Source organism: Macrobrachium nipponense, chromosome 16 (assembly GCF_015104395.2).
Source record: "Macrobrachium nipponense isolate FS-2020 chromosome 16, ASM1510439v2, whole genome shotgun sequence".
Classification (NCBI taxonomy): domain Eukaryota; kingdom Metazoa; phylum Arthropoda; class Malacostraca; order Decapoda; family Palaemonidae; genus Macrobrachium; species Macrobrachium nipponense.
Genome location: NC_087209.1, coordinates 901,481 through 913,980, shown reverse-complemented (window position 1 = coordinate 913,980; position 12,500 = coordinate 901,481). Strand labels below are relative to the sequence as shown.

The 12,500-nt window shown below is 40.8% G+C and overlaps 1 protein-coding gene and 1 pseudogene across 3 annotated transcripts in view; both read left to right on the top strand.

Annotated features, from left to right (window-relative positions):
* Positions 1 to 11,561, top strand: part of LOC135195503 (carboxypeptidase B-like) — a 403,889-nt gene extending 392,328 nt beyond the window's left edge. For all 3 annotated transcript variants that reach the window (XM_064221727.1, XM_064221726.1, XM_064221725.1), the window contains 5 exons: positions 2,482 to 2,854; positions 4,262 to 4,409; positions 5,763 to 6,004; positions 6,491 to 6,996; positions 7,792 to 11,561. In XM_064221727.1, the coding sequence (XP_064077797.1) occupies positions 2,524 to 2,854; positions 4,262 to 4,409; positions 5,763 to 6,004; positions 6,491 to 6,996; positions 7,792 to 8,169 (1,605 nt within the window). In that variant the 5' untranslated portion in view covers positions 2,482 to 2,523 and the 3' untranslated portion in view covers positions 8,170 to 11,561. The remainder of the gene's footprint in view (positions 1 to 2,481; positions 2,855 to 4,261; positions 4,410 to 5,762; positions 6,005 to 6,490; positions 6,997 to 7,791) is intronic.
* The window catches only part of LOC135195239 (pyridoxal kinase-like), a 23,092-nt pseudogene continuing 20,492 nt past the window's right edge, over positions 9,901 to 12,500 (top strand).

The window sequence follows — 12,500 nt, the reverse complement described above, 5'->3', positions numbered from 1 at the left end:
TAAATCTGAAGTAGTGGGCTATGGGTATTTGGAGATATCTAAAGTAGGCCATAACCACAAAAGGTTTGAAGACCACGGTTTTTAAGCCGACCTTTCTGAAGCTCAGGATGTACTCAGTAACTATATTATGCACGAGTTTTATCATGAGATGAGGCCGATCTTCCTTGATCTTTATCCAAAGAGGACGAAGATCCTCTCTTCCCAGTTCTTTTTCTCCTCCTCCCTGGGAAGGGGAGTTGCTTAGCCTGCATTGCTCGCAGCTCTGTACACAGTACTTGAAATCTCTGCAGTTCTTTGCAATTCAAAGCGTTCTCTCTTTACTCACACTCCCCCACCACCCCTCTCCCTAGCCCCCACCTTCCACACCAGCTGCATTACTTTCTGCCTTTTTTACTTTTCATTCATTCTTTTTGTTGTCTTTGCATCCGGCTGTCCAACTGCTTCAGCGTTGTCTTTCTCGAGTTTTTAGCGCCGTACCTTATGAGTCTAAAAAAATCTAGACTCAGTTCTTGTAAATTAACAAGATAACAATGTCTACTATTTCCAGGGTTTCTTATTTATACATGTGCATCACTCAGTTGAGTATATAAAGTACAAACTCAAAAGTCTTTGTGATTTCTCCCACGCTTACGTGATATTCAAAGAGATGCAGAGTATGTATTCCTTGGAGTTTATTTTGATAAAAGCACCTTTTGAATAAATGCATAAATTGTGTAGAAAAGTGAAAATCCTAATACGAACTTACTATCAAATACACAGAAAAGTCATCAAGATTTTTCGGTTATACGTACAGTCGCCTCAAATTAGAATTGGAAGTTTCGTGATTTTTCGATCAAATGCCTGACGCAGGATTCATGTCTGATTAATGTATTTTTTTCTGTTCGTAGATGGAATAAATCTTGTCATGACGTTAAAAACAGTCACTGTAATCCCGAGAACATCATGTTATATTATTGTGTAAAATTATATTCCATATTGTTTACACATACGGAACATTCAGTGATAATAATAAAAAGTAAAAAAAAAAATCTCGATTATTGATAGGGGTTACGAACGTACAACTTACTGAAGTGAATTCTCTCATATGCTGTTAACCCTCCTCCATCCCCCCCCCTAAACCTCCTCTTCCCTCGTAGACCCCCCAGAACTCATTGAAGACAGACCCAAATTAAGAACAATAAGTTCCAGGGCCTCTCATTTTCGGACTCTCGTCAACTCTGAGAATGGTTTGAGGGTGGAAAAATGTAGCTTTATTGCGCCCATAAGTTGACACTTGACCTTGCCGTCAAACTTCATTTAGGCTAGCGCCCCCTCGGGGGAGAAAACATACGGAGGAACAGAGAGAGAGAGAGAGAGAGAGAGAGAGAGAGAGAGAGAGAGAGAGAGAAAATGAGTTTATCGGTATCATTATCTTCATTAATTATCCTGCGTATTTTTCATTTGGTCTTTTTTTAATGAATTAAGTATCTGTGTTTGACGCAAACAGGACAGTCAAAATGATCAGTATCTTTGTAACAAGAGATTACCAGTTGTTTATCATCTTTGCGTGTTCTGTTCCCTAATACCATAGTCCTCCGCGGTCTGAGATTCAAGTTTTGTCTCTTGAGGGTCGACTCGAGGCGTCTGTTAACCGAAATTAGGACATTTAAAAGTACCAGTATCCTTGTAACTAGAGAACACTAGCAGTGGCTTATGATCGTGGGCGTACTCCGTACCCTAGTACCATAGCCTTCCGCCGCCTTAGTTTCAAGTCCTCTCGCTTCGTGGTCGATTCAAGAGCGTTCTCCTTTTCCTTGGTTGTATATTTTTAGTTTATATTTATTTGTTTTAGCTGCGTTTGGGGTTGCAATAGAATGAAGGAACCCTGGTTGATTTATGTTGTACTATTGTTTTTGTCGTGTGAATGTTCGGTTGTGTGGAAATTTATGACACTGGCTTCCTCCATAAAAAAAAGTACACTCGTTGTGAATGTTTCAGTTATTATTATTATTCTTATTCACTTGAATAAAATGGCGGAGTTCAGCGAATTAATCTTATATGTCATCTTTTCTATTTTTCTTATTACACGCTTTTCTGGCTCAGCGGTACTTCGCACTAATTGGCCATTATTCATATTGGGGATAATGCTGAAAGTGGTATTTTATTTAGAACATGATTTATGAATAAAAAACTGGTATTATCAGAATACCAGTTTTTTACTAATAAATCCTGTTCTAAATAAAATGCCACTTTCAGCATTATCCCCAATATGAATAATGACCAATTAGTGCGAAGTACCGCTGAGCCAGAAAAGCGTGTAATAAGAAAAAAAGAAAAGATGATATATAAGATTAATTCGCTGAACTCCGCCATTTTATTCACAGAAGTTGTTTAAAAAGAGGGTCTTTCTTTCGAAATATTATTATTATTATTATTATTATTATTATTATTATTATTTTATTATTATTATTATTATTATTATTCTTATTATATTCGCTTTAGATCGATCTAGCGCTCAGCCCCGCCGTCACGCTAGACCAGTTAATGCCTTCGAGCTGCGGCCGCGTTCAGCTGTGCTCCTTGGACGGCATCGCTGGAGGTGCCGGAACGCCAAGCGCGAGCGCCCCGTCATCTGGGGACAACCCCAACGCCAGCTATCTGGACAAGCTTATCAAGCGCCGTCTGAATAGCGGAACTGGTACCACCATCAGCGGTGCCTCTTGCTCGGTTCCCAGAAACTGCGGAGGAGGTCATGACGACGGGAAGGGAGGAGAGAGAGCCAAGAGGTCGCTCGGTCTGTTGAACTGGGTCACACTTCTGGACGACATAGGCCTATCTTTCTTCCCGCCAAAGACGAGGCAACGCGCTGAAAACGGTAAGCTGCTCTAGACTCATGAACAGATTCGGAGAGAGAATTTGCGGGTTTGTACGACCAACCTTTTGTGAATATTTTGTCAGTACTTAATGAAGAAGAGGAAGAAGAAAAGTAAGAAGAAGGTCCAGATAAATTAAGCAAATTGATGCAGTGGAATTTTAAATAAGAAATCTTACATTTTTAGATAATTGGCTCTTCTCATTGGATAGTGAAATATCTGCTTTTCAAACCAGGATATCATTGGATAGAAAAATATCTGCTTTTCAAACCAGGATGTCATTGCTTAAGATGCAGCTTAATGCATATTCCCGTGTTTAACGTGATATATATATACTCATATTATATATATATATATATATATTATATATATATTAAAATATATAATCTAATATATATATAATATATATCTATATATAGCATAATATTATATGTAATATATGTATATGGTGTGTTTATACTTCTACACACTTATATATATGTGAATATTCATTTGAATGCATATACATTTTTAGTTAATGTTAACTAAGGGGGCAGACTGTTAAGAACCTTGAGAGTCATTTTTATTTGCACAAGAGATGAGGGTGAGAGCCTCATATCTCCTGTCCTTCAACTATGTTAGGCTCAAACCCATGAGCCCACCTTCCTATCCTCAAAAGACCCACTTAGAAGAGACAGTCGATGAGGGCTTCATGTAAACAGATATGAAAACCTCTGGAAAGGACACGCCCAAAACTATGAACTTGTTTACCATTTAAAACCTTCGTAATATTGAGCAGAAAGAAGCAATTATAGATTTCATTTCCCTTCCCAGGTGTTGTGGCTAAAAGTCAGCTGTGAATGCATCCAGTGTAGCGTTTGTTTTCAGTCACGCACCCCCGTGTAAAACTCTTAAAAATGTTCCTTGGCTTCCTCTTGCGTCAGATTAATAAACGAGAACTTCATCTCATTTAAGATTTCACGTCTTATTTTCTTGTATTCATCGTTGGTGAAGTATCATAAGTAGTATAGTAGATTCACATCAGCCGTGCATTTGATGTCTAGGCCAGTCGTTACGACGCTCCTGATTGGCTGTTGATAAACCAATCACAGAGCTGGAAACTCTCAATCTTTCGGGAGAGATCACATGGGTAGGATCTATGTTCCACCTCTCCTAGGGATACGGCTTTCAAAAGTATCCCTCAGGATAGGTGGAACATTCCTCCTGCCTATGTGAACTCTCGAGAGAGACTGAGAGTTTCCAGTCCTGTGATTGGCTTATCAACAGCCAATCAGGCGCGTCGTAAGGGACTGGCCTAGACATCAAATGCACGGCTGATGTGAATCTACGATAGTAGTAGTAGTAGTGGGGATTATCCTTTGTAACGGCTCCTTCTTCTTAGCGTTACTCTCTGCCTTCTTTTCCAACAGCTGGTCTGTCTTGGGACGACTACTACCGCTACGACAGCATCCTACAGTTCGCCAAGAACTTGTCTGCCCAGAGCAGCAACGCGGGATTCATCCAGATCGGGAGATCTTTCGAGCAGCGTGATCTCTTCGCTCTCGTCTTTGCCACGAAGTACGTATTTACGTCAGAGATCGGGAGTTGAAGTATAAGATAAGAGATAAAGAATGCTCGCTAAACTTAATTTTAAGGGGCGTTTAAGTATGTCTTAGTTTAACCAGACCACTGAGCTGATTATTATCAGCGCTCCTAGGGCTGGCCCGAAGGATTAGATATTTATTTTACGTGGCTAGGAACCAATTAGTTACTTAGCAACGGGACCTACTACAGCTTATTATGGGATCCGAACCACATCGAGACATGAATTTAAATCACCAGAAATAAATTCTTCTGGTTCTGCGTTGGCAGAGCTGGGGGAAATCGAACCCGCACCCTGAGATCGGTAGTCGAGCACGTAACCGACTCGTCCAACGAGGAACTGTTAAGGGGCCTAAGAGAGAGAGAGAGAGAGAGAGAGAGAGATCAGATTACAGTATAGAGTTAGCTAAGTGGTTCGCGAATCTGCTACAGGTGGAGAAGCCATTAAGGCCCTGATGAAGAGGACCTACCTACCTGTTGATCTGGAGGCATTCCTTATCCTTGCAGAAGGAAAGTCACGTCGTTAGTCTGCGCTTTCAGATAGTATTCAAAGTATTATACAAGAAGGAGGGAGGACTTCCCTTTTGTCAAATTAGGGTGGCGGCCTTATGTCTGCACCTGCTCTCTCGTAAGAGCAGGGGTTCATAGATCTTGTGTTCATGACTTATTTGGAAACTTTTTTTTTCCAGTACGAGTATGACATTCTTAGCTGCGCAAACATTACTTTACAAGATGAACCCTTGTGTCCCTTGAACGTTTAAACTAATAATAATTGCTTGGAAATAATGATTCGAGCAGATAAATCAAAATTACCAGACAGATTCAGAAAACTGAGGAAAAATGTGATGATCTTGCTAGGATTTTCTCTCTTATCAGCTTCTTAATTGTACTGATAGGTAAGGCCAAATCTATACCTTGCGCATAAGGAAAAGGACAACAATAGTTTACTGTTATATCACCAACAACAGGAGGGCAAACTTCAGGAGCTAAAATCTTTTAAATATTTGCGAAACAAAAAATGAAAACTATTAAATGGCATCACACAGACAAAAACGAGGTGAACAAGTCTCTCTCTCTCTCTCTCTCTCTCTCTCTCTCTCTCTCTCTCTCTCTCTCTAGAAAAGGCGGGTAAAAAAACGAGCATATGAAAGTTGAGCTTCAAGTATTATATTGACACAGAATTCTAAGACTACCAACGTTCTAATAGAATCGTAGGTCAGAATAGTTTTGCTTCAAACGCATTGATAACGAAAGTGCACTATAATATAGTTAAAAACTACAGTTTATTCTACTCTTAAGTTTCACAAGACGCCGATGCTTCTCTTGCAGACCTGATTTCTTAGTTCAAAAATACAAGAAGAAGGTCGACGTGGCGGGCGGCCTGTTGACTGCGGCTGGTTCCCGGTCCAGAAAGTTCAAAAAATGGCAGCCGTCCAGCGGTAAAGACTCGGCGAGGAAGAAGAAGAAGAACTATGGAAAACACTCGGGATTCGGAAGTACACAGAACGAAATCGTGAAAAAGAAAGGCGGCAAGAAGAAGAACAAGAAGCCTTTGATATTCATTGAGGCGGGTGAGATTGGCGTTCCTAAATAGTTTCTTGAAGGGGCAAGATGTAATAACAATATAAACGCTTGTATAGTTCCCCCTTTGTTGTATAGAAATCGTTATGTTCTGCAACTTTTCGTTTAATTTCGACATCAACAAACACCCCTCTTAAAGGAATGCCTATTTTGACGACAAAACAGTATTAATATAATATTTATTTGTATTCAAAGCAGAGTAAATATCATATTTATTTTGTATTCAAAGCAGAGTATCAAATTTCGAAAATGACAAAACAGTGTTATAAGCAAATTATTATATACTGCAATTTTGATTTTACCTCCTACATCAACACACACCCTGCTTGCTAAAAGGAATACAAACCCATTTTGACGACAAAAGACCAGGTTTTACTAACGTCTCTTATTTTCATTCGAAGTATTTTTACGAAAAGTGGAGAATGTTGCCTAAGATTACGGTCCTCAGCTCTTAAGCGCCTTGCCATCCGCAACAGGTATTCACGCCCGGGAGTGGCTCAGCCCGGCCATAGCCACTTACGTAGCCAACCAGCTGGCGGCAGCAGGCAATTCCTTCCTGAAGCTGGTATCCGTCGTCCTCGTGCCCCTGGGCAATCCCGACGGGTACGAATACACCCACACGTACGACAGAATGTGGCGGAAGAGCAGGAGGACTTACAACGGCACCTACTGCGTCGGCGTCGACCTGAACAGGAACTACGACATTTTCTGGGGGGACCTGGACGGCGCCAGCACCGACCCTTGTTCAGAGCAGTACTGTGGGGAGGGGGCGTTCTCCGAGCCAGAAACGGCCGCCCTAAGGGACTTGGCGGCGGTTTTCCTGAAGGACACGAAGATCTACCTGAGTCTTCACAGTTATGGACAGCTAGTGCTGTACCCTTGGGGTTACACGCACGCCCGGCCGCCAAAGTTTATGACGGTGAAGAAGATGGGTCAGAAGCTCCTGAAGGCTCTAAACAAACATAGCAACTTCAACTTCGAGGTAGGTTATGTGGCGGAGGGAAAAAGATGTTTTATTGTGAGTCTCTAAAATCTCAAAATGACATTTTCTTTTGTTTGTATACATTTAGTGTTATTTATTATTATTTTTAATTTTTTTTTCTACAAATGAACCTTAAGGCTGCATCACACGAGAGCATTAAATTTTTAAAGCATCCTAGCAACAGATTTATCTTATAGTAGACATTAACTATTCCATATCACTCAGCATTCAAGTAGGTGATGTCACGTAGGCACAAACAGACCCGGTTGAGTTATGAGATACTTTGTACAGAATGGAACAAAAGTATGCTATCGTTTGACACGGCCTTAATTTCTACCAATACTCATCTATGAATGTATATCTCGCCATGAATGTCACTCAGTATGTTCAGAAAATCATGGAAACTGTGATTTTACCCCGTAGGGCGGTAGTGCCGTCAGTGCACCTCATGCGGTGCACTGTGGGCATTACTTAAGGTTCTTTGCAGCATGCCTTCGGTCCCTAGCTGCAACCACTCGTTCCTTTTAATGTAACTCCATTCATATTGTCTTCCATCTTACTTTCCACCCTCTCCTAACAATTGTTTCATAGTGCAACTGCTTTGAGGTTTTCCTTCTGTTACACCTTTCTAACCTTTTACTGTCAGTTCCATTTCAGCGCTGAATGGCCTCATAGGTAGCAGTTCTTGGCCTTTGGCCTAAATTCCATATTCAATTCAGTTCTATGTGATTTTGAGACTTTCGTAGTCGTATACCAGTTTACATCCGTTTCAAAGGACCATTCTCTTCCCCTCAGGGCGGACAAAGCTCGACGATATTGTACAAATCGTCCGGGACGTCCTCCGATTACATGTACAGCAAAGGCGTCCCTTACTCCTACACCATCGAGCTGCCCAACAGATCGTCCTTTCAGTTCATGCCCGAGGCGGTCCAGCGGGCGGCGGAGGGGTTTTGGGCGTCCTTCGTGTGCTTCGTGGGGGAGATCGTCAAGACCCGCAGGGCGAGGTCCTTCTGCCAAAAGCGCATCGTGACAGTACTCACGGAAAATAACGTCACCGTGAGCGGTTGGGTCAAGAAGAAGATTTCTCAGGCCCTCGCCGAAAAAATTGTTTTAGAAATGCACAGCGCGAAGCTTAAAAAAGATCAGAAATTGTATATGCCCGAAAAACTATAGTAGAAGTCATCGCAGGTTGACTTTGTTTTGTATTTAAAAAAATGTCAGCCTCCGTCAGTGGCTTAGGTGTAAATTATCCAGTGTTCCCAGTCAACTGCAGTTCATTCAGCTTGTGTTACTGAAGCTTAACTGTAAGTGATGCCAGTGTTCCCAGCTGTAGTTCACTGAGCTTCTCTAACTGAAGCCTCACTGTAAATGATCCCAGTGTTCCCAGCTGCAGTTCATTCATCTTCTCTTACTGAAGCTTCACTGTAAATAATCTCACCGCTCCCAGCTGCAGTTCCTAGAAAGTATTGTCATTCTTAGTTAAATCACAGCTGTAGTGCAATACAACGCAAATGAAACGCCGGTGCCATTTCACCATGACAACTTGAAGTCTTCCAGAGACCCAGTCCTCATCTAGAAGAGCCTCCTGGAAAGGATGTGGCTTGATTCTTTCGTCAGTTCTAGCAGGTCTACAAGTAAGAGACCAGAGTCGTTCATATCTCCTAAACTTCAGTTATAAGAGCATCAAGAAAGTGGTTTGAAGTTTTCTTAAATGTTTATTTTTTTTAAGCTGGAACAAGCAACATACAAAAAGCCGTCAAAACGTTTAGATTACTGTGAATAATTGCTCAGAAATCACTGATATTGCCTGCAGAGTTCTTCAAGCAATCGTCTGTAACATCCAAGAATAAATAGTACCACCTGAACAAGTTTCAACCAAGTAATTTGCATCTTTCATAGAGCATTACCTCCATTGGAAAAGCTTCAAATAATTATTTTGCATCTCCCATGGTTTATTTTCTCCGCCATGAAAAGCTTCAAGCAGTTATTGTGCATCCTCCATGAATCTCTGGTACCGTCAGGGAAATTGATGGATTGTTCTAAAGGGTCCACAATAATACAAAGTGTAAAAAGTCCGTGTATAATTTTGAAGATTTTACAGAAAGCTTTCGAACCCTTCCCTGGGTTCATCTTCAGTCCAAATCATTCAGCTTGTAGTGCAATACAACGCAAATTTGGACTGATGATGAACCCAGGGAAGGGTTTGAAAGCTTTCTGTAAAATCTTCAAGATTTATACACGGACTTTTTACACTTTGTATTATTGTGGACCCTTTAGAACATTATATATACTCTCGTGATAGAGAGTTTTTCCCTACTAAAATTGATGGATTATTGATCCCACCTGAGGAAGCCTTCAACCATGTAGTTTGCTTCCTCACTGCATCATTGGAACCAACAAGAAAAGCTTAAATCGCTAAGGCACTTCATTGCATGGTTCGCTGTTCATTTGTACTATAGTAGATTCACATCAACCGTGTACTATAGTAGATTCACATCAACTCGTCCCTTACGACGCTCCTGATTGGCTGTTGATAAGCCAATCACAGGGCTGGAAACTCTCAGTCTATACAGAAAGCTCACATTGGCAGGATATATGTTCCACCTCTCCTGAGGGACACGTCTCGCAAAAGTATCCCTCAGGAGAGTTGGAACATGCATCCTGCCTATGTGAACTGTATGGAGAGACTGAGAGTTTCCATCCCTGTGATTGGCTTATCAACAGCCAATCAGGAGCGTCGTAAGGGTCGGGCCTAGACATCAGATGCACGGTTGATGTTAATCTACTATAGCTATAAGGAATTCAAGCCAGGACTGTCATTCTTTGGAGAATGATTACACCCATCTTCAAAAGCTTGAGGCAAAGGCAGAATATTTCAGTGATTCTCAGTTATTAGCAGGTAGAATGGTGATAGTGGGCAATGCCTCTAGAAAAAAGTATGTCAAAGATCCTGAAACGTTTGTGAATATATATTACCAACTGGAAAAGCTTCAGAGATGCTGAATTAATGATTTAATTTCTGGGCTTTCTATTGCATGGATTATGTTTTTCAGTGGTCCAGTACGCCAGCTGGAATCCGAGATGCCAGAGAACCTAATAAATCTATCATCACCAACTGGAACGCCTAAAGATATTACCATTCTGGAATTTATATTTTCCGTATTCCATCACAGAATCTGGAACATATATTTCCCGCTTTCCAGCACACAATATGGAACTTATATTTTCCATTTTCCAGCACAGAATCTGAAACTTATATTTTCCGTATTCCAGCACAGAATCTGGAACCTATATTTTCCGTTTTCCAGGACAGAATCTGGAACTGAAATTTTCCGTTTTCCAGCACAGAATCTGGAACTTATATTTTCCGTTTTCCAGCGCATAGTCTGGAACATCTTTGAACCGCAACAAACACGCAGTGTATGATATTTCCCTTGTGATATTTCCTGTAATGTACTAACAGTTAATTTAGTGATCGTCTGTGAACAAAGGACTTTGTTTGTAGTTTCGAAACGCCGTCAAAACAATCTGTATATAAATAGAGAGAGACACGTGGATGTAAACACGTACGTATTGCTTTGAAATTTATTTATACCGTTGTGGAAAGTGTATTTCTGTTATCTACCTAACTGGCGATCTATCTTATCTGGATAGATAGGTAGTTGCGTACATACATACATACATACATACATTAATTTTTGTCACACATCGTGACATTTTGTTACAGTCACGAAACAGTTATAGTAGATTCGCATCACCGGTGCATCTGATGTCTAGGCCAGTCCCTTACGACGCTCCTGATTGGCTGTTGATAAGCCAATCACAGGGCTGGAAACTCTCAGTCTCTCTCGAGAGTTCACATAGTCGGGATGTATGTTCCACCTCTCCTGAGGGATACGTCTTTCAAAAGCATCCCTCAGGAGAGGTGGAACATACATCCGGCCTATATGAACTCTCGAGAGAGACCGGGAGTTTCCAACCAGCCCTGTGATTGGCTTATCAACAGTCAGTCAGGAGCGTCGTAAGGGACTGGCCTAGACATCAAATGCACGGCTGATGTGAATCTGCTATAGCTGCAAATGTCGTTTAATATCAAATTCACTCAGCCTCGGATTAAACACCAAAGGGGGATTTATATTCGTAAGGATAAGTGATCCGTCACTTCCGAATTCTAAGCGCTTCAGTGGCGTGGTTGGTATGGAGTTGGCGTCCCACCTCGGTGGTCGCGGGTTCGATTCTCGGCCATTCCTTTGGGGAGTGAGAGATGTGTATTTCTGGTGATAGAAGTTCACTCTCGACGTGGTTCGGAAGTTACGTAAAGCCCTTGGTCCCGTTGCTGAATAACCACTGGTTCCATGCAACGTAAAAGCACCATACAAACTTCCGAATTCTCTACTGGATTTATTTCGAGGTAGAGTGACTCAAATACATCACGTGAGATCATCAGATATTGTACAATATTTCGAGTGAAATCATTAAAGTGTAACCGTGTAGATTAAAACTGATGTTTACTGTAGTTATGTCTATCCACTACGTGTTTTCGTTTCCCAATAAAATTACGACTGAACAGATGTACGTGTTTATTCATTTATGTTAGCGATTCCTTTTATTCTGTGGAACAAAATATTACGATATTTTCTGGTCCATTTCAATGAAAAAGAAATTAGTTTGTGGAATGCATTGAACCAGGAATTCGGGAGATATTTTATGATTGGTGGACGGGATGTTTATGACCATATACGTTGTGACGCCAGTTTGCGATATTAAATTAATCAGTCAGTGAATGGTTTACAAAAATATATAACCCCCATTTTATGTTGCGAATGATAACAATTTTTCTCTCTCTCTCTCTCTCTCTCTCTCTCTCTCTCTCTCTCTCTCTCTCTCTCTCTCTCTCTCTCTCTCTTATCTTGAATTAATTCTTTGTTTTTGTTTGTTAAATATCGTTTTTTTTTTAAGTAAACAAATACTATCCAGTTCTCTTCGAAAACAAATTTACAAATTATTATTTTAACGGTCTTAAATTCTTAAATCTTAATAAAGAAGAAGAAGCAAAAGTCCCAGTTACAACATTTGTTTTTTACTCTTTCTTTCAGGAAAACAAAAACAAATTAACCCTCTGATCCTTTAAACGCTCCAATTAAGAGATAAAGTAGGACTTTATTCTGTAGAATTAAATTCTTAGAAGCCAGCTCTCTCTCTCTCTCTCTCTCTCTCTCTCTCTCTCTCTCTCTCTCTCTCTCTCTCTCTCTCTCTCTCTCCCCTTTCTTTTATGGTATAAAGGTATTTACATATACTGGGATGTCATCTCTCTCTCTCTCTCTCTCTCTCTCTCTCTCTCTCTCTCCTTTCTTTTATGGTATAAAGGTATTTTCATATACTGGGATGTCGTCTCTCTCTCTCTCTCTCTCTCTCTCTCTCGCTTCCATCCGCGTCTCGTAGGTCCCCTCTCATTCATTAATTATCCAATATTCTCTCCCTCTCTCTCTCTCTCTTTAGTCTGT